Source organism: Macaca mulatta, chromosome 11 (genome assembly GCF_049350105.2).
Source record: "Macaca mulatta isolate MMU2019108-1 chromosome 11, T2T-MMU8v2.0, whole genome shotgun sequence".
Lineage (NCBI taxonomy): Eukaryota > Metazoa > Chordata > Mammalia > Primates > Cercopithecidae > Macaca > Macaca mulatta.
In genome coordinates, this window is record NC_133416.1 from 2,471,016 (window position 1) to 2,492,899 (window position 21,884).

General features: G+C 51.1%; 1 protein-coding gene across 6 annotated transcripts in view; it reads left to right on the top strand.

Moving 5' to 3' along the window:
- Positions 1-21,884, top strand: part of WNT5B (Wnt family member 5B) — a 128,302-nt gene that overhangs the window by 102,457 nt on the left and 3,961 nt on the right. For 3 of the 6 annotated variants that reach the window (XR_013400767.1, XR_013400768.1, XR_013400769.1), the window contains exons 1-5: positions 4,544-4,876; positions 5,964-6,100; positions 7,322-7,569; positions 14,272-14,564; positions 20,328-21,661. Coding sequence is in view for 3 of the 6 variants with exons in the window: in XM_077953265.1 (XP_077809391.1) it covers positions 5,964-6,100; positions 7,322-7,569; positions 14,272-14,564; positions 20,328-20,786 (1,137 nt within the window). In the remaining 3 variants the exon portion in view is untranslated. Of the gene's footprint in view, positions 1-3,889; positions 4,056-4,250; positions 4,272-4,543; positions 4,877-5,963; positions 6,101-7,321; positions 7,570-14,271; positions 14,565-20,327; positions 21,662-21,884 lie in introns of those variants that run through there. The other 3 variants (XM_077953266.1, XM_077953267.1, XM_077953265.1) reach the window with 3 other exon arrangements.

Below are 21,884 nucleotides of genomic sequence, written 5' to 3' on the forward strand. Positions count from 1 at the left end.
TTTTCTCTTTTTTTTTTGAGATGGAGGCTCACTTTGTCACACAGGCTGGAGTGCAGTGGTGTGATCTCAGCTCACTGCAACCTCCACCTCTGAGGTTCAAGTGATTCTCCTGCCTCAGCCTCCCAAGTAGCTGGGATTACAGGTGCGCACCACCACGCCCAGCTACTTTTTGTAGTTTTAGTAGTGACGGGTGTCGCCATGTCGGCCAGGCTGGTCTCGAACTCCTGACCTCAAGTGATCCTCCTGCCTCGGCCTCCCAAAGTGCTAGGATTACAGGCATGAGCACCACACCTGGCCTGTTTTTTTCTGTCTCTCTTTTATTTTTTGAGACAAGGTCTCAATCTGTCACCCACGCTGAAGTGCAATAGCACAATCACGACTCACTGCAGCCTTGAACTCCTGGGCTCGAGCGATCCTCTAGCCTCAGCCTCCCCGGCGCCACCACGCTCGGCTAACTTTACATTCCTTGTAGAGGCAGGGTCTCACTGTGTTGCCTAGGCTGGTCTTGAACTCCTGGGCTCAAGCAAGCCTCCCACCTCAGCCTCTCAAAGTGCTGGGATTGTAGGTGTGAGCTACTGCACCTGGCCACAAGTGTATTTTTATTTTTATTTTTATTTTTATTTTTATTTTGAGACGGAGTCTCGCTGTGTCACCCAGGCTGGAGTGCAGTGGCCCGATCTCGGCTCACTGCAAGCTCCGCCTCCCGGGTTCACGCCATTCTCCTGCCTCAGCCTCCGAGTAGCTGGGACTACAGGCGCCCGCCACCACGCCCGGCTAGTTTTTTGTATTTTTAGTAGAGACGGGGTTTCACCATGTTAGCCAGGATGGTCTCGATCTCCTGACTTCGTGATCCACCCGCCTCGGCCTCCCAAAGTACTGGGATTACAGGCTTGAGCCACCGCGCCCGGCCTATTTTTATTTTTATTTTTATTTTGAGACAGAGTTTCACTCTTGTTGCCCAGGCTAGAGTGTAATGGTGCAACCTCGGCTCACTGCAACCTCCACCTCCCGAGTTCAAGCAATTCTTCTGCCTCAGCCTCCCGAGTAGCTGGGATTACAGGTATGTGCCACCATGCCTGGCTGATTTTGTATTTTTAGTAGAGACGGGGTTTCTCCATATTGATCAGGCTGGTCTCGAACTCCTGAGCCACCACTACAGGCCAAGTGGTTTTTTGGTTTTTTTTTTTTCAGACGGAGTCTTGCTCTATCGCCCAGGCTGGAGTGCAGTGGTGCGATCTCGGCTCACTGCAAGCTCCGCCTCCCCGGTTCATGCCATTCTCCTGCCTCAGCCTCCCGAGTAACTGGGACTACAGGTGCCCACCACCACACCTGACTAATTATTTTGTATTTTTAGTAGAGACGGGGTTTCACCGTGTTAGCCAGGATGGTCTCGATCTCCTGACCTCGTGATCCACCCGCCTCAGCCTCCCAAAGTGTTGGGATTACAGGCGTGAGCCTCTGCGCCTGGCCGCCAAGTGTATTTTTAAATTACACATTCTGTAGCTCCCCACTGGGTGACCAAGTAAGAGTGCTTTTCTTTTCTTTCAGTCAACAAATATTTTTCTAGCACCTCCCACATACCCTTGTGTACGATCCTATCCACTGGGGAGAAAACGGTAAACAAGACCATTTCCAGAGCCTACGAGGGAAGAAGCAAAAGCACAACAGATGAGCACGCCGCACTCTTCCTTGTCACATTAAATGCTGCAGCTAAAACATGCCAGAAGCTAGAAGTAGAATAATGGCGGTGGGGGCCTTCTCTAGGAGGGATGGTCAGGGAAGGCCCCTTGGAAGGTGTGACCTCAATGACAAAGGAGTCTGCTCAGCACCCTGGAAGAGGCCCCCACCTAGGCTCGTGGCTATTTCTGGATAGGTTTCTAGGTGTGAGGGCGCCTGTCTGGGGAGAGGGGCAGATGTGGGAGGTGGCTCCATTTCCTGCAGGAGTCCTGTGATGCTCAAGGCCCTGGGTGCTGGGAAGTCAGTTCTAGACATCGGTGGGTTTGTGTAAATGGCTAATGACCTGAAATCAAGCCCTCGTCCTGTGGGGCGGGGATTTCATTTCAGGTACTGCTCTGAAGTATGGTGGAAAGCACAGAGTTGCTTGGGGTCTCAGGTCTACCTGTCCCGGTCTCTCTTTTTGTTCTCTTAACTCTAGGCTGGATGGGCGTGGCCCCTTAAGGGAATGAAAATGGATTACTGAGTCCTAGCAGAAAAAGGAGGAGATCTTGGAGTTCCTGTCTTCCAACACGCACCTCTTTGGTTGTGATGGTGAAGTGGGACAGTGCCATCTCAGCAGGGACCTTGGATGTGCCCTAGAGGGGGTCTTGGAGGTGTAGCACCTCTTTGGTTGTGATAGTGAAGTGGGACAGTGCCATCTCAGCAGGGACCTTGGATGTGCCCTAGAGGGGGTCTTGGAGGTGTAGCGGCGTTGCACCCCCTCCCACCATCCTGCCTACCCTGTGGTTTTGGTGGCACAGATATTTCAGAGAGTAGTCTTCCCGAGAACCCTACATCGAGTATACTACCACCCCTTCCCATTCTTGATTCTGGTCCCCTCTTTATTTTCCTCACAGTATTCACTGGACCTAACGTATTATGTATTTGTTTGTTCACTGCCATGTCTCTGGCATTTGGAGCAGTAACTGGCACATATTAGGCACCCAGTGCGTAACTCATTTGATTAATGAATGTGTTGAATGACTGAATGGATGAATGAAGAGGAGGAACAGAGCAGATGTCTGACCAGCTCATTCTGGCTTCTGGAAGGATCCTGATTGGGAATTTTGCGTCTTTCCCTCCCCACTGCCTTCTAGTCACTACTAAGGAATAGAGACCCTGATTCCTACATTTTTTTTTTTTTTTGAGGTGGAGTCTTGCTCTGTCACCCAGGTTGGAGTACAGTAGCACCATCTCAGCTCACTGCAACTTCCACCTCCCAGATTCAAGTCCCAAGGAGCTGGGACTGCAGACATGTGCCACCACATCTAGCTAATTGTTATATATTTTTTATTACAGATGAGATTTCACCATGTTGGCCGGGCTGGTCTCGAACTCCTGACCTCAGGTGATCTGCCTGCCTTGGCCTCCCTAAGAGCCCCACATTCTTAACTACTGTGGTATGTTTGAATTGACACTTGCCTCTTAGGAAGGGGAAACTTTTTAGACCCTGAGGAAATCCGTAGTTATTGCAAAGGCCTTTCTCTGCCTGTTGGGCATTTACCAGATCTTTCTTCCTACACAGAAGAAAGCCTCTCCTGGTTGGATCCTGCTATAAATCTCACTAGTGACCCACAAACAGGGGTCCTGATGTGACCTGCTCATTAACACAAAACCATCAGTCCCCATACAGCTTCCTGATGCCCCAGTCAGGTGGAGGCGCAAAGTTTCCGTTCTGCCCGTGCTGATGAAACCAGTCGCCAGCATTTACCTTTCTAAGGGGTCCTTTCTCCTCCCACCCCAGCCTACCCCAGCACGAGAATGTAAGAGAATGTAAGAGAATGTAACAGCTGCCTGGCCTCAGTTCTGTGGCCACTCAAGAATTGGCTCGCATCTGTCTGCCAGGACAGAGAGCGTCCTGAGGGGGTTGGGGTGTGTGTATGTGTGTGTGTGTGCGCCTGCGTGCACATGTGTGTATAGGGGAGTTCAGTTTCAGGTACCACACATCTGGAAGTCGGAGAAAGAAGCCACTGCACATGTTAGAGCCATTCGTAGGGGGGCAATTTTTTTTAAAAAAAAGCATTTTTAATAGGCCGAGAGTCTGGTGGAAAGTCTGGGGCGGGGCGGGGGGCGGGGGGTGGAGTGGAAACAGCTGCGGGAGTGATTCTTGTCTCCATATATGTTTATAAGGCACTGAGGGCGGGATTAGCAGCTCCTGGGAAGTCTGGCCCTAGTCGCTGTGTCAGCCTGTCCTGGGTGCAGTCAAAGCCGCAGTGACCATTAGCAGGCACCCAGGCCTGTCTTTGGCTCAGAAACGGTGGCCCCCAACGTAGCCTGGGTTGAACCTAGGAACTGCAGGACCGGAGACATTTCACTGGAGCCTGATGGAAGGGTGACAGGTGAGAGGCACGGGTGTGAGGGACAAGTGTCACAGGTGGGGAGGAAGAACTCCGCTATCTAGTGGTGGAAATGTGTGAGGATCAAAGTCCTCAGGGAGAGAAGGTGTTGCAGGCGGCAGGGTGGTGAGCTGGGCATGGGCTGGGCAGGAGGCTTCGGGGACCCGGAGAAGCAGGAGGGCATGGGCAGCCCTAGCTTTGCAATCCCGGGAAGGACTGGTAGGTGGAGTTAAGGATATTTGGACTAGGAAACGCTTTGAAGCTTTTCTCTTGTCCTCCCTACTCGGGACCTGGTCCCCTCCCCTCCATAAAACCATTAGCTCCTGGTGCCAGCCCTATCTCTGCTCCATCTCTCTTGGTTCCAGTCGGTGCATTCACAGACCTTCTGCCCTGCGGGACGAGGAGGATTTATGGGGGGAGGGGGAGGGGGAGGGGCATCCTGCAGAGGAGGGGAGGTCTGAGGAGAGTCGGGTGTGGGGGCTGCTAGTCCCGGGCTGGAGGCCGGCTCATTTCCGAGCTGGCTCTGCATGACAAAGGGGAAGGAGCAAGTTTCTTCTTTGATCTGCCCCTTGCCGGCCCCACACACCTGCCTGTTGGTTCCCCCGCTCCAGCTGAGACTTCTAGGAGGAAAATCAAAAGGGGGTGGGGGAAAGGCTGTGTCCCAGCTCTCCTGGATCCTGCTTGGGCCACCTTCGTCTCCTGGTGGCCCCAGGACAAAAATACTTCCTGGGCCGATGGCCCGAAGCACCTGCCGCCCCCTCCCGGAGAGCCTGGGGACGTCGACGCGCGAGAGCGGCGCAGTGAGCCGGCGCTGCGCTCGCCAGGTCCGGGGCCTCGGGGGCCCGGGGAGGCCGCTGGAGGCGCGGGTCACGCCCAGACGCAGGCCCCAGAGGACCGCGGGGGAGCCGCAGGGGGCGTGTGTCTCCGGCGTCGGCTCGCTCCAGGGTCCGGAGCACGGATCTGCCGCGGGCCTGACGGGCTGGGGACAGGGGTTCTCGGGGATGGATAGAGAACAGGCGTGAGTTACAGCAGGCAGGAGGCCAAGAGGTGGGAGGCTCAGGAGCTACCGGAGAAGGGCCGTGGCATCTGGAAGATGCGTCCTCAGCTCAGGCATTTGATGCCAGAGCTGCCGCCTGGCGTTGGCAGTGTCCTCGGTGCAGCTGCTGGGCAAGGTGCTCAGTGCCGCCCTCGAGGGGCAGGAGGGGCAGGAGGGGCAGGGGCCGTCTAGGGAGGCACCACCTCAGCCACCAAAGCTTTCCCGGGCGGGTGGTTCGCGGTGTGGCTTTTACATTTCTCAGAGAAGGTGCCTTGAGAAAGTGAAAAGTGCTTGATCTGTACACAAGGGTTGGGACTCAGAAAATCTGCTGCGGGTGAGAAGGGCACAGATGGAGAGGGGAAACTCCTCCTTGGGTGCAGGTAAATCCAATGCACCAAAATTTTTTCATCCCACGAAGGAGAGCCTGAGGGTCAGAGAGAAATAAGTCTCTGGGCTGAAATGAGAGGTAGGGACGTAGGGGAGTGGATAGGATGGTCCTCGTTTCTTTGGACGTTCTGCAGCAAGGACAGGTGTGTTTTGCAACAGCCTAAGTGGTCTCCCGGGTGCCGAACGGAGGAACGCAGCAAGCTCCACTCTTGAAATTACTTGTTTTCATTTCTGTTTCTGGTTTCTCAGATCATTATTTCTTTGGAAATTAAGCCCTGCGCAGGGCTCCCACAGTTTGGGGTAAGAGAGAGAAGTCCTAGGGTGGGAAGATGAGCGGTGGGAGGTGGAGACTGGAAAGAGGCCGAGCTTCTTTGTGGGGAGCAAGCAGCATGTAAGCATCCGTGCACTTTTCTCCACCTCACCCTGGCTCCTGGTGTGCCCTTATCCGCTGGGCTTCCACACTGACTCTCCATTTCTGTTTTCTCCAGGGAGCCCTACTCTGGAAGCTGTCAGTCCCAGGGCACTGGGGAGGGCTGAGGCCGACCATGCCCAGCCTGCTGCTGCTGTTCACTGCTGCTCTGCTGTCCAGCTGGGTTCAGCTTCTGACAGACGCCAACTCCTGGTGGTGAGTGAGAGGGGCTGAGGTCCTGCCTGCACAGCCGGAGGCCGCCTTCAGCGGCTGAGATGAGGAGGAAGGACACCGTGTGTCCATGGTCCCTTGATTCCTAGGAAAACTAAGGGCCTCTTTTATCCCAGGAAAACTAAGAACGCTCTGTGCCCCTCTCAGCCCTTACCTTTGTCAGGGTTCCCTGAGGATAAAGGATCCGTTCATTTGATTTTTTTTCTCTAATCCTGTCCACATTCCCTTTTCCTTGGACCTTCCCTCGTGCCCATGAATTGTTAGAAATTGCTCTTGGGTTAACAAGAATATCAATACTTTGCAGTTTTTTGTTCCTTTGTTTTGTGTGTTTTGCTGGTAGGAGATAGAATTCCTCTTTTCTAAGTCTGAAGGCCAGATGAGGGGTTCACAGCACCATGGGTGGCTGGCTTTCTTCTTGTGTTTTAAAGGCTATTGTCATTGCCAAGTTGACATGGAAATGGCAGGCAATCACCACCTATTTTGCATGGTCTCTGCCACTAGCATTTTTACTCAGATGGCAAATCTGCAGCCTTCTCATCTAACACTCTATATGGGTGGTAGATGATGAGCAAAAGGGAGAGCCTCTGAACTGGTGAAGAGTGGATGAGAGGAGGCTCAAAGTGAGACATGGCAGTGAAAACATGTAGAATAGATCGTGATGTATGTAAAGTGATTGGATGTTAAAGGCACAAGGGGAGTCCCATGCAAAGGAATTGATTGCTTTCATGGCTTACCATGCACTTGGGCTGCATTGAACTAGTCACTCCTATTCCTTGAATGAGGCCTGTGCTCTCCCGTTGGGGTTTGGCTCCTTTTGCCCTCTACCTAAAATGAAGAGCTGCTCCCTACCCCTTGTCTTCTTATCTGCCTGCCCCCCCCATTCTTAAGATCCAGTTCAAATTCTGGCCATTTCCCTATAAAGGCTTCTCTTCAGCCTTAAGAGCTATCTTCCTCTCTGATCACAGCAGATCCAGACACTCGAGTCTGTCTGGGGCATTTGGCCTCTCGCGTGTCCTTTGTGTTCATGCCTCAGCTTCCTTCAGTTTGTCCTTTGAAGGCCAGAACTCTGATTTACTAATTTTTCTTTCCAGGGCCTTGTACACAGGGAAGCATTCCCTAAATGTGCTGAATGAATGACTTCATGCTGCACACGGGCGCATGCTCACGCCTGGGCCTTTCTTTCCCCTTTCTGGATTGCTGTCACAGGTCGTTAGCTCTGAACCCGGTGCAGAGACCCGAGATGTTTATCATCGGTGCCCAGCCCGTGTGCAGTCAGCTTCCTGGGCTCTCCCCTGGCCAGAGGAAGCTGTGCCAACTGTACCAGGAGCACATGGCCTACATAGGGGAGGGAGCCAAGACAGGCATCAAGGAATGCCAGCACCAGTTCCGGCAGCGGCGATGGAACTGCAGCACAGTGGACAACGTGTCTGTCTTTGGGAGAGTCATGCAGATAGGTAAGAGGCCATTACAAGAGGGCTCGGCTAAGGAACTGCACTCGTTTGGGAACAATGAAGCGCTCTCAGGACTGGCACAGGGAGAACCCAAATGGAGCCTAACTGGGCTCTCTCTAGGCTTGGCAGCGGTGTCCACCAAGCACCGAGAGAGGCACATGAGGAAGTGGGCTCTGGGAGGCTGCAGGAAGCACATGCTTCATGGTGCTCTAGCTCTCTGCCTTCCAGCCTCACCTGGGGCAGGCTGCTTGGGACTCATTGAGAGGGGGCAGAACATCTGAGTTGACTTAGAGTGGATTAGGAGAGCCGCCCATCGCCACTGCCTTTGTCTCTCAGCACAAAAAAGAGCCTTGGGTAGAGAACCAGAAATTGCATCCCTGAACGTCTGTTGGATTTTTGTCTTTTCCACTTGAACCTTTGAAACAGAGATAGAAATGTTGGGCCAAACTGGTGATAGCTGTCACTAACCCAACCCCATCCAGTCCCAGCTTTTTCATTTGAAAGGGATGTGTGAACCTGGGGGAAGGGGTTAGACGAAAGAAAAGATGAGAGGGAGAGGGCCAAGTCTTCCTGGATTCCTGTCCCTTCCCCTCTCCCACTGCTGGCCTAGGATTCTTGGGCTACCCTATGGCTTAGATGGAGGTGTGATCTGAGGTCTAATTGTTTTCGGTCCTTTTGAAATGCAATCCTCCCCTCTCTGGCAAGAAATTGAGAAATCCGGCCCTATTCTACTGGGTCTTATCCCCAGGGCCATAAAAGCGAAGTGTTAGAATGCTGTATTCCTTCTGCCTGACATTCTCCCAGAACACCTCCCTTCAGAAGGTTACCTGAGGCTGGAGTTTCCTCAGAGAGGGATTTCAGCCTGGCAGGGGAGTTGGGGAAGTAGAGATTTCTTCGTGCTCCTCTCTTAGGGAGGATACTCAGAAGGCTCCTTGCCCCTCCCACTTATTCCAGACCTCTTTCCCTACCCTCTCTGTCCATATCGAGAAGTAAGGCCCAATGCAGTGGCCTGTAATCCAGCACCTTGGGAGGCTGAGGCAGGAGGATTGCTTGAGGCCAGGAGTTCAAGACCAGCCTGGGCAACACAGTGAGACCTCTGTCTCTATTTAAAAAAAATTTTTTTTTTTTTTTTTTTTTTTTTTTTTGAGACAGAGTCTTGCTCTGTCGCCCAGGCTGGGGTGCAGTGGCCGGATCTCAGCTCACTGCAAGCTCCGCCTCCCGGGTTTAGACCATTCTCCTGCCTCAGCCTCCCGAGTAGCTGGGACTATAGGCGCCCGCCACCTCGCCCGGCTAGTTTTTTGTATTTTTCAGTAGAGACGGGGTTTCACCGTGTTAGCCAGGATGGTCTCGATCTCCTGACCTCGTGATCCGCCTGTCTCGGCCTCCCAAAGTGCTGGGATTACAGGCTTGAGCCACCGCGCCCGGCCTAAAAAAAATTTTTTTAAGAGAGAGAGGGAATTAAAGATGGGGAAAGTACACGTTGAAACTTGCTCCTCTCTTGCTTCCTTCGGTATCAACTCAGGATGCATGAAAGGAAGGTCCTAGTGTTCCTGGGACAGTCTTAGGGGCGGCTTTCCCAACAGAGTGGACTTGGGGGTTTAGTGGGATTTACTTACAGTTTATTGATTCTTCTCAAATCCACTTGGCATTTGTCTCTTCTTTCTGGCGAAAATCTTGGCAGCACTCCTGCCCTGTGTTGTGGGCAAGGAGACTAGGACGGCCCAGGTGCAGAGAGAGTCTCCTCTGATCTCTTCAGTGGAGTCAATGTCTCTTGGGGACCTAATGTAGGCCTGATGTTGGCTAGATCCTTTTCATGTGTATTTCATGTGCCTAAAGGCCCCAAAGTGAGGCTCTACCTTAGGAAAGAAAGGGGTTGGCAAGAAAAGACACCCCGCTGGGTTCAGATGTGCACTAGGTGCCTAGCGAAAGCAAACCCTGTCGAAGACAGCCCATCTCTGTGTGCCCTATTCTGTTACAAAATGGAACCCTTCTGTTTGCCTGATTTTCCCCTTCCTTTTTATAGCATCACTGAAGGCTCATGCTACCTGGGAGGCTGTCCTCCCTTCCTCCCCCCTGAGCCCAGAGTAGCTCCTGGTGAGTCCTCGGTCGCCCTATCTTGAGAATGACAAAGGCTTCCTTTCTCCTTTGAAGCTGCTGCGAAAGTCGGTCACCAGAGGGCGGCAGAGCAGCTTGGAGGAGCCTCTGCCCGTTGCCCAGCCTCTGCCTAGGGAGCTTGGAGGCACCTTGGGCTGCTATGGAACAGAGAGGGCATGAAATTGTTCTGCTCTCTCCTGTAGGGGAAAGACACGCGTCCCTCATGGCTGGTTTTTTTTTTTTTTTTTTAGCCGTTTATTCTTGAGATGGTTAGAGATTCAGCTCTGAACTGTTGCATATATAGATAAACCCCAACGTTGCATGTCCATTCTGAAACCCCGAATTACCTCTTTCTTGCTGAAGGTAGCAACAGTAGATGGCACTCAGTAGGCTTACCCAAGGGCCCAAAGGCTGCCCCATGAAGGCAGAGCTACCCACACTCAGCTTCTGATGAAGCCCCGACTGAAAGAGGCAGGCAGCGCTCCGGAGGGCAAATCTGGACCCCAAACCGTCATGATAGGGTAGAATCGTCTGAGTACAAAATGTTGGGTGTGTTAGTTCAGCTGCAGGTACGTGATTTTAAAAGGCAGTTCTGAGAGGGCTGATTCAACTCTGAAAAGTGTGTTTGCTAAAGAATGATAGAAATAAATCAGACATATGTAGCTTGGAAAAGTGAAAACGTAAAAGACTTAATAGTTGTTTTCAAACACGGAAGAGCTGTCAAATGGGAAAGGGATTATACACAGTGCAACTGCAGCAGGCAGAAATCATAAGGAGGCATATTTCAGCTTAATACAAGAAGGAGCATTCTGGTGATTAGAGTCATTTAAAAAAAGATGGAATGGATTGCCTTGAAAACCCAGCCCACTTCTCTGAGGAACTCTGTAGAGGGCAAGCTCCCGGTGGATATGGAGGATAGCTCGGGGCTGAAGCTTGGGAGGCTCCCTCCGTTCCAGGATGCCATGTCAGGTGGTTGAGGCTGCATTTTAAGGAGATGAATTCCTCAAAGTGGGGCCCAGACCCTCCTCCCTGAGAGCCTCTTTGGCCATCTTACCATCCCCAGTGTTCCTTATCTCATTCTGAGCCCCGTAGACCAGGTCCTATTGGCCAAATCATGAGTGTAACTTCCTGCCATCATTTCGGTTTTTCTTGGGCTATTCTTATTTCACAACTGACCAGAAGCTAGCCACTGGTTCATAGAGAAAAACGGACTCACTCAGCATGGTCTGTTTGTAAACTTCACTGTGTCATGCCCAGATAATCAAGAAGTAAGGCCAAGGGGGAGATTTCTCTAGACCTATTGATTGATTTCAGACTGCTTCCCTTTCTACCTTCTAAGACAAGATGTGGGATTCTCCCTGGTTTAATCTCTGAGATCAGGATTGAATCTGTTTCCTGCTAAGAATCACTCCCTTCTCTCTGTATCTTAGTCCCTGTAAGTATCATTTGTTATTTCTTATAACCGCTTTATTGAGATATATAACTCACATACCATGAAATTCACCATTTTAAAGTGTACAATTCAGTGGCTTTTAGCATATTCACAAGGTTGTGCAACCATCACCACTATCTAATTCCATAACATTTTCACCACTCCATAGAGAAACTGCATACTTGTTAGCTGTCACTCTCCGTATTCCAACCCCCAACCCTAGGTAACCACTATTCTTTCTCCACGGATTTGCCTATCCTGGGCATTTCTTATAAACGGGATTATATAATATATGGCCTTTCGTGACTGGCTCCTTTTACTTAGCACCATGATTTAAAGGTTCATCTGTGTTGTAGTCTACATATATTTCTTTTTTTTTTTTTTTTGAGACAGGGTCTCACTGTATTGCCCAGGCTAGAGTGCAGTGGTGTAATCATAGCTCATTGCAGCCTCCAGCTCCTGGACTTAAGCAATTCTTCCACCTCAGCCTCCTGAGAAGCTGGGACTACAGGCACATGCTATCATGCCCAGCTAATTTTTTTTTTTTGAGATGGAGTTTCACTCTTGTTGCCCAGGCTGGAATGCAATGGTATGATCTCGGCTCACTGCAACCTCTGCCTCCTGGGGTCAAATGATTCTTCTGTCTCAGTCTCCGATTAGCTGGGATTATAGGTACCTGCCACCACGCCTGGCTAGTTTTTATATTTTTAGTAGAGACAGGGTTTTACCATGTTGGCCAGGCTGGTCTCGAACTCCTGACCTCAGGTGATCCATGCTCCTTGACCTCCCAAAGTGCTAGGATTACAGGCATGAGCCACCATGCCGAGCTTAATTTTTTCTTTTTTAATGTTTTTGTAGAGATGAGGTACTGCTATGTTGCCAAGCTGTTCTGAAACTCCTGGCTTCGAGTGATCCTCCTGTCTCGGCCTCCCAAATTGCTGGGATTACAGGTGTGAGTCACCACACTCAGTCACTTTTTATGGCTGAGTAATATTCCATTGCATGGATAATACCACATTTTGATTACCCATTTACCCACTGATAGTTTGGTTGTTTTCATTTTTTGCCTGTTATGAATAATACCACAAGAAGCATTCCTATGCCAGTTTCTGTGTGGACATATGTTTTCATTTCTCTTGGGTATAAAGGCACTCTCAAGATATTGCAGGTTTGCACATTTGGTTCCACTGTACTGCAATAAAGTGAATATGCAATAAAGTGAGTTGCATGAATTATTTGGTTTTCCAGTGCATATAAAAGTTATGGTTACACTATTCTATAGTCTATTAAGTGTGTAATATTACATCTTAAAAAAAGGTACATTCCTTAATTAAAAATATTTTATTGCTAAAAAATGCTGACAGAAACACAAAGTAAGTACATGCTATTGGAAAAGTAGCACTGATAGATTTGTAGCAGGATTGCCACAAACCTGCAATTTGTAAAAAACGCAACACCAGCCGGGCGTGGTGGCTCGTGCCCGTAATCCCAGCACTTTGGGAGGCCCAGGCGGGCAGATCACAAGGTCAGGAGATCGAGACCATCCTGGCTAGCACGGTGAAACCCCGTCTCTACTAAAAATACAAAAAATTAGCCGGGCGCGCTGGCGTGCACTTGTAGTCCCGGATACTCTGGTGGCTGAGGCAGGAGAATGGCGTGAACCCAGGAGGCGGAGCTTGCAGTGAGCCAAGATTGTGCCATTGCACTCCAGCCTGGGCGACAGAGTGAGACTCCGTCTCAAAAAAAAACCAAAAACAAACAAACAAAAAACGCAACACCTGCACAGCAGAGGAAAGCTGAGCACAGTAAAACAAGGAGCTTTGCCTGTGTTCTTAGGAGTGGGATTGCTGTGTCCTGTGGGAACTCTATGTTGAACCTCGTGACTGTTAGCCTTAGACTGCCAGATTGTTTTCCAAAGCAGCTGCACCGCTTACCATTCCCACCCACAGTAAGGGAGGCTTCTGTTTTTTCCATATTCTCACCAACTTGTTATTGGCCGTCTTTTTGATGATAGCCATCCTAGTGGATGTGATTTGGGCTTGCATGTCCCTGACAGCTTAAGTATTCTGAAACAGGCATTTTACTGAAATAGAACATATATTATATGAATTTTTAGGTGGTTCACCCCAACAGTAAAGGGGAGGAACATAGTTGGGATTTTGTACTGGAAAATGATCTGGGTATTAAGAGGGACCGTGATGAGTGTCTGGAATTGTAGGTGCTATAAATGTGGTTCCCAGTGCTCTTGAGTTAGCAGGCAGTGTGGATCCTGTGGAAGAGAGAGGAAGACAGCGTGGATCTTTCTAGACACTGTAATTCTAGTTCATTTTTGACTCCTGGCCTCTGCCACTGTCTAGCTAGATAATGGCAGCAGTACAGACAGACAGATGTGCAACTCATAGAGTGATGAGAAATGGCATCTGTGAGGGAGATATTTGTTAGGCTACAGTGTCCTACTCTTGATCCCATGATTTCTTCCTTGGCCTTCCGTTCGACTGCCGTGTTCTATGTGTTTCTGAATGCCTATTCTCCCCTCCGCTGAGGTCTCCCTCCTAGGAGCCTACAGGTCACACAGGCTCTTCTGCAGTGGGTATTAGTGAGGCCAGGGCTGGAGGGACTTTTGTTTTGTTTTGTTTTTGTTGTTTTCTCACTCTATCGCCCAGGCTGGAGTCCAGCGGCCCCGTCTTGGCTCACTGCAACCTCCGCCTCCTGGGTTCAAGCAGTTCTCTGCCTCAGCCTCCCAAGTAGCTGGGATTACAGGCACCCGCCACCACGCCCAGCTAATTTTTTGTATTTTTAGTAGAGACGGGGTTTCACCATCATGGCCAGGATGGTCTTGAACTCCTGACCTCGTGATCCACCCGCCTCGGCCTCCCAAAGTGCTAGGATTACAGGCGTGAGCCACCGCGCCCGGCCAGGGACTTGTTTTATTCTGGGTGGTTTCCTAGGGCTGAGCTAGGGCCCAGAGGCAGAAATAAAACTGAGCCGATTTCAGCCCATTATAAAGAGACGCTTTCTGGCATTAGAGCTACAGGAAGCGAAAAGCGCTCCTCCTGAGCCCCCTGCCCCAGGAGTGTCAGCAGAGGCTGCGGTGTGCGGGTCAGTCGGGGAGATGGGGAGAAGAACAGTCGCTGGGAGAGGACAGTGCACCCCCTCACTGCCCCTGCCTCGTTTTGCAGGTAGCCGTGAGACCGCCTTCACCTACGCAGTGAGCGCCGCAGGGGTGGTCAACGCCATCAGCCGGGCCTGCCGCGAGGGCGAACTCTCCACCTGCGGCTGCAGCCGGACCGCGCGGCCCAAGGACCTGCCCCGGGACTGGCTGTGGGGTGGCTGTGGGGACAATGTGGAGTACGGCTACCGCTTCGCCAAGGAGTTTGTGGATGCCCGGGAGCGAGAGAAGAACTTTGCCAAAGGATCGGAGGAGCAGGGCCGGGTGCTCATGAACCTCCAGAACAACGAGGCTGGCCGCAGGGTAAGCTGGGCCTCCCCGGCCTCCCCAGCACTGCAGACCTCCGGGGCTGTTCCCGGGCTGTGCCACCAGCTGTGGCCTGGCCATCAAGGAAACGGGTTTGTCTGACCGTGAAGATTCTTACCTACAATTGCAAGTTTAGATGTCCACACTATTGAACAAATCCTTTTCAAAATGCCTCACTTCCCAATGGGCACATGTGCTTTTTTTTGTTTGTTTTTTGTTTTGTTTTGTTTTTCACTTACTTTATTATTTCACAGTTCCTAGAGGACTTAGGTGCAATGTTTGGATCAGAATTCCAGACATAAGGATTAGAGCAGAGCTCTTGTCTTGGCCACCCCTGCTTTGCAACTTGAACAGATAATGCGATTGGGTGTTTAGGCCATTAGACCTCATCTAGGGTTTATGCTCTGTTAAAGGCTCCGGTAAAACCAGAGTCGACTTTTAAGAACTGCTATCATACGTATCCAGAAACCCAGTCAAAAAACATATTCAAGTACTAATGACAAACACACTTCTGTGCTAGGAGTGTTTAAACCTAAGTGGAAGTGGGAGAAGACAGCCATCTGTTTAAGGTTCACGGAAACAGCCTCCCCAGTCTCATGTAAGATGTGACCGCCTTTTAAGCCTCAGTTTCAGTAGAAACAACAATGCAGGTTTGAGGGGAGCTTGGTTCATTGCACGTGCAGAGCACACATGGGCAGCAGCTTCAGGGCCCCAGGTGGCGTGCTGGAAAGCGGGAACCCTCTCCGTCTGTACCTTGTTCCTGAAAACCCCTCCTCTGAGCATGCATCCGGCCTCCACTTTTCTTTGCTGTCCCCCATCATGGCTGCCTCTGCCCCGCGAGACTGGAGGGCCTGCCCCACAGGAAGCTCTGCCTTTTGCTGCTTCTGCATAGTCAATGTTGATAGGGACCGAGGGCGACATGGGTGTGCACCCGGGTTTCCCCTGAGAAAGATCTGAGGTCTGAGCACTGGGTGGCGAGAGGCTCTTTCTCCTGCAAAAAGAGCTCTCAGGAAACAGCACGGACTTCTTTCTTGGAGTGTTGTCCCCACTCGGGTCTATGTCAAGCCAGCTGGCTCTGGTTCCCAGGTGAGGTATTGTAACAAAGATGAACTCACTCAAAAATGAGAATGGTGGCCAGGCGCAGTGGCTCACGCCTGTAATCCCAGCACTTTGGGAGGCAGGCAGGTGGATCACCTGAGGCCAGGAGTTCGAGACCAGCCTGACCAACATGGTAAAACCCTGTCTCTACTAAAAATACAAAAAATTAGCTGGGCATGGTGGTGCGCACCTGTAATTCCAGCTACTTGGGAGGCTGAGGCAGGAGAATTGCGTGAACCTGGGAGGTGGAGGCTGCAGTGAGCCGAGATCACACTACTGCACTCCAGCCTGGGCAGCAGAGCAAGACTCCATCTCAAAAAAAAAAAAAAAAAAATGAAAATGGCAATTTCTTAGAAGTTTAATGGTGGCACCCTGGTGATTCAGTAACAGGGTATGAATATATGCGTCAAAATTTCTTTACATAGCAAAATCTAAAAATGTGAACTCATGACCGGGCGCGGTGGCTCAAGCCTGTAATCCCAGCACTTTGGGAGGCCGAGATGGGCGGATCATGAGGTCAGGAGATCGAGACCATCCTGGCTAACACGGTGAAACCCCGTCTCTACTAAAAATACAAAAAACTAGCCGGGCGCGGTGGCGGGCGCCTGTAGTCCCAGCTACTCGGGAGGCTGAGGCAGGAGAATGGCCTAAACCCGGGAGGCGGAGCTTGCAGTGAGCTGAGATCCGGCCACTGCACTCCAGCCTGGGTGACAGAGCAAGACTCCGTCTCAAAAAAAAAAAAAAAAAAAAAGTGAACTCATGAGAGGCTGGGCATGGTGGCTTATGCCTGTAATCCCAACACTTTGGGAGGCCGAGGCGGGTGGATCACCTGAGGTCAGGAGTTCAAGACCAGGCTGGCCAACATGGTGAAACCCCATCTGTAGTAAAAATACGAAAAATTAGCCATACGTGGTGGCACACGCCTGTAATCCCAGCTACTTGGGAGGCCGAGGCAGGGGAACTGCTTGAGCCGGAGGTTGCAGTGAGCCGAGAGCGTGCCGCTGCACTCCAGCCCAGGCAACAGAGCAAGACTCTGTCTCAAAAAAAAAGAAAAGAAAAAAAAAAGTGTGAACTCATATATTGGAGCACATATCAAAGAAATGGAATAGGAAGTGTCTTTTCTCTGAGTGGGGATTTTGTGGTATTGGCTGGATGGAATGTGGTGTACCTGTGTGAATAGCATCACCCGCCGTGGGGTATCGGGTAGAGACCAGAGTGGATTATTTGCCCAAGGGTCTTCCTTACACCTCCCCTATCCAAAGGCTACTTTTGTTTCCCAGAAAAGGACGTGTGTAAGGTGGTGTCAGTCTGTGGTGATGTTAGGAGTTCTGGTAGTTGCTAATCCAGGGCAGAGAGACTGGAGGCATCTCAGGTGACTTCTGCTTAGGGCGTGTGTGCAGCCTCCCGGTCTCTCAGGCACCCTGTCCGTCTCCCAGTCCATTTGCCCACGTCTTCGGGTGTCTGAGCCTGAGGAGTAGAGACGTCAGTGAAGGGGTTAAGATCCACACTTTATCTCTTGAATGCCCAGAGTCGATCCAGTTTTTGAGATCCTAGTTGAAACACTGCCCTCCCTAGTCCCCGTTGTTAGTAGTTTTTCTCCCGCCTGATCTTCAGTCGGGCGTTCTTGCTCTTCTCAAGTATTCCTTACTCCACCTCTGCCTTGGGAGGTTGGCGGTAGGTTCCTGTGGGCAGGGATTGCCCTCTCTACCCCTTTGTTTCAACCGTCCCTGTGCTGTATGTGGGTGGGGCAAATGGATACGCACAGAGGAGTTCCGTGTTGCCTCCTCGGGAGAGGTCAGATTCACAGAGGCTGCTTTCAGCTCTGCTGAGCTGTGCTATGGTGTCCGCACGTGCCTGTGACCAGGCAGGTGCCACCCACTCTTCCCCTTTCCCCTGCTGCTGAGTCCGTCTCACTTTATTGCCCTTAATTGTTTGTTGACTTGTCTGGGCTCTTATCTGGCAGCCTTCTCTCCCATCGAGCTTGTTCCTGGCTCCACACCTTCCCTGTCTGTCTCCCCGCTTAGCCCCTTCCTTCAGGCGCCACACCTCTCCTCTTCCTTAACTCCTTATCTCTCCCTTTGCCTCTGCCTGCTTCAGGTTGGGAATTCCTGGCCCTGTCTATTTTTTATCCTCTCCAAGGAACAGGCCTCGGCCATCAGTCATCATCTGAGGCCGGAGGTATTCACTGCCTGCCTCCTCACACCGACACACAAAGTTCTCCGGCAAGGACTGAGTGATGGCTGGGATGGAAAATAGACAAGTATTTTAGAACCAGATTAAAAAGAAGAAAAGATTATCCAGGATCTGACGTCTTGACACAGAGTCAATCTTAAGCTCCTTTGCCAGAAGTTTCTCCTGGCCTGCAAGAGCATCTGATAGCTCCTTCTTAGACAGTGGCGACAGCACCCGCGGCTGATGTTGTTCTGCCACTGAAGGGTTTGTAAGCATTTTCCAGATAAAAGCCTGGTGCCTAATCCTGTGACATTCCTGTCTGTCACCAGGCTCAACACACCATTAGATAGAAGTGGAAGAGGAGCTGAGAGGGCTTTTCCAGGGACAAATTGTAGAACTAAAATATTTTTTAAAGCTTTTTTTTTTTTTGGCTTTTTGAGTTAGCAGTCTGGGCTGAAAATTGGCATTTCCCCCTATCGCCTACAAAAGGAGCTTGTGTGTGTGTATATATATATGTTGATATATATATATCAATAGTAAAATATGAAAAACATTGCAGATATTCCTATCTCTACAACATCTTTGAATTAGGGAAAGGATGGAGGGGGTGTTTAAACTGGTGCGCTTCCTCTTGGATTTGTTTTCCTAAAATTCTGCTCCTTGCCCTCCAGAGTCTTGCTCCGACTCTCCTTCCCCAACTCTGTCTGTTTGCCCTGCGAGAGATGCTTATCCGTGCCCTGAGCTGCTAAGCAACAAGGTGCGCAGTTTCCAACCCTTAATGTTTCCTTCTCTCAGCAATGCCAGACGCCTGTCATCCCTCTCTAAACCAAGGACCATTTCCAGAGGAATGTCAGGCTGCAGCTCAGACCCAGGGCATTTGCGCCGGAAGGGTAATTGCAGGCCCCGTCTTTGAAGTGTCTGTGGGAATAGGGTGTCAGTTCCTTTATGTCTTGGACCTGGAGCTGCCCGGCTAAGTGCTGGTGCCTTTCACCTTGGGAAGAGCCTTCCTTTCCTTCCTCCTCTGCTCTCAGCCAACTTTGAGCCCCAAGATGGGAGTGGATAAGTGCTTGTTGTTCTGACTCCTTTCTGGGTGGCCTTGGAGGTTAGTGAGCCTCTCTAGAGCTTCAGTTTTTCCACCATAAAATAGTGGGAATAATTCCGTCCCGGAAAAAACTCAGGAAGACTTTTGACAACAGTCGCATGCACTGATGATGGCTGCGCTGTCTCTTGCACCTGCAGTGGTCTCTGCTTAGCTCTGAATAAAGACACGATCTGGGGGCTCTTGAAAAGAAATCTAAGAGAAACCCTTGAAAAATGAGTCCTGACTCAGTTGGTGACAATGGCTGTGCATAAGAAAATGGTCTGCAGCCGGCTTGCGTTTTCATCCCGCCGTCTGCACGCCTGGGCCTGCTGCCAGGGTTGGTTGCCATGGTGCGTCCGTGTGCTGCCGTTGAAAGCACTTTGTACGCAGCTTTCTGGTCTGCTCTTGCTTTTACGTTTTGATTTGGGATAACTCAAGTTCGCATCTACTCCACGTTGCGATGTTCTGTGACTTCTGGGTTAGACTTGTTTTCGACAAAGTGCTCCCGCAGGCAGGCCCAGCCACTTGCAGTTCCCTTGCACGTTGCCTCACTGTGTCACTCCGCCTCTCCTGGGGGGTCTGGGGGCTGCTAGAGAGGAAGACAAGTGGTCTTGCTTACAAATGGATGGCGTATGGCAAGACTCCTGATGACTCCATGGAGCTAGTGACCACGTGGCAACATGGGGAAAGGGGCCATTTAATTCTCAGGGTATTTGACAAGATCAGGGAGAGTTTTGGGCTAACCAGGGCTATGCCAGGGATTTCTGTGATAGGCTTGTGATACAACTGGATTCTTTTTTCTGACTTGTGCTCCTATCATGCAAAAGCTCGACACATTTTGTTGTTTTGTTGTGTTTTGCTTTGTTTCTAGAGATGGAGTCTTGCCCTGTTGCCCAGGCTGGAGTGCAGTGGCACAGTCATAGCTTGCTGCATCCTCAAATTCCTGGGCTCAAGTGATCCTCCTTCCTTGGCCTCCCCAGTAGCTGGGACTACAGGCACTAGCCACAGTGCCTGGCTGTATTTTGTTGGATATTATTTATTTGTTTGAGGCTTTGATCAAGACGGAGATATCTTTGTTTTCCGATTGTGAAAAGGATGCATTGATTGTAACAGGTTTTGAAGAATGAGAAACTGATAGAGTAGAGAGTGAAAGTGCCTCGGTGCCATCCTCTTGGCTGATAGGAACAGGTTGCCTTGCCTCCCCGGTGTTATTTTCTGTGGCGCCCCTTTCATGTTTTCCCTCTGAGCACCCGAGCACCCTGGAAGGATCTTTGCATGCATTTGAAAAGCTATCTCTCCCCATACCCTACCTGCCCCTCCTGTGTCCGAGGCCTGTGACTACCCCAGCCACCCTCTGGGCCTCTTCTGCCGGGATCCTCCTTTTTACTCCCTTCTTTCTCCTCCCCTAGGCTGTGTATAAGATGGCAGACGTAGCCTGCAAATGCCACGGCGTCTCGGGGTCCTGCAGCCTCAAGACCTGCTGGCTACAGCTGGCCGAGTTCCGCAAGGTGGGGGACCGGCTGAAGGAGAAGTACGACAGTGCGGCCGCCATGCGCGTCACCCGCAAGGGCCGGCTGGAGCTGGTCAACAGCCGCTTCACCCAGCCCACCCCGGAGGACCTGGTCTACGTGGACCCCAGCCCTGACTACTGCCTGCGCAATGAGAGCACGGGCTCCCTGGGCACGCAGGGTCGCCTCTGCAACAAGACCTCGGAGGGCATGGATGGCTGTGAGCTCATGTGCTGCGGGCGTGGCTACAACCAGTTCAAGAGCGTGCAGGTAGAGCGCTGCCACTGCAAGTTCCACTGGTGCTGCTTCGTCAAGTGCAAGAAGTGCACCGAGATCGTGGACCAGTACATCTGTAAATAGCCCGGGGGGCCTGCTCCCGGCCCCCCTGCACTCTGCCTCACAAAGGTCTATATTATATAAATCTATATAAATCTATTTTATATTTGTATAAATAAATGGATGGATGCTAAATAATGAAAAGATGAAAATGGAAAGGAAAAGCTTATTTAAGAGATGCTGGAGATCTTTGAGGAGTGGACTTTGCTGGTTCTCTCCTCCTGGTGGGTGGGAAACGGGGCTTTTTCTCTCCCTCTGGCGAGGACTCTCAGGATGTAGGGACTTGGAAATATTTTCTGTCTGTCCACCATGGCCTGGAGGAGGGAGGTTGTGGTTGGATGGAGGAGACGAGCTTGTCTGGAAGTCTGGAGTCTTTGTTGGTTAGATGACTGCCTGTGACCCTGGCCACTAGGCCAAGAGGCCCTACGAAGGTGGCGGGAACTCAGCTTCAACCTCGATGTCTTCAGGGTCTTGCCCAGAATGTAGATTGGTTCCCTAAGAGGCCTGGTGCCCTCTTACTCTTTCATTCCCGTGCATATGTGCAGCATCTACAGTTTACAGGAACGGCTCCTTCCCTAAAATGAGAAGTCCAAGGTCCTCTCTGGCCCAGTGACCACAAAGAGCTCTGCACCTCCTGGACTTTGGGCCTGCCTTTCCAGCGAGAATTCTTCATCCTCCACCGTTCACTAGCTCCTGCCTGAAGAGGAATGGGGGCCGTTTGACCTGACACGTCAGGAAAGCCCTGAGCTGAATGTTTGCGCCTGGGCTGCAGAAGCCTGGGTGTGTGACCGGGCTGCGTGGACGTCATGCTGTCTTCCCCCCACGGGAGGGGAAGCTTGAGCTGCTGCTGTCACTCCTCCACCGAGGGAGGCCTCACAAACCACAGGACACGGCGACAGGTCAGGCTGGCGGGCCCGGCGTGCTCATCATCTCTGTCCCAGGTGTACAGTTTCTCGCTGACATTAAATGCCCTTCGTGGCGGTTTCGCTCCCTTTCCTTATTTGGACCCACACTGACCTTTCATGAGTCTCCTTTTATTTTTTATTTGATCTTTAGAACTCTCCTCCGCAGTGTGGAAGAGGGTAAGGAAACTGAGACTCCTTAGACTATATAGTCTGGTGA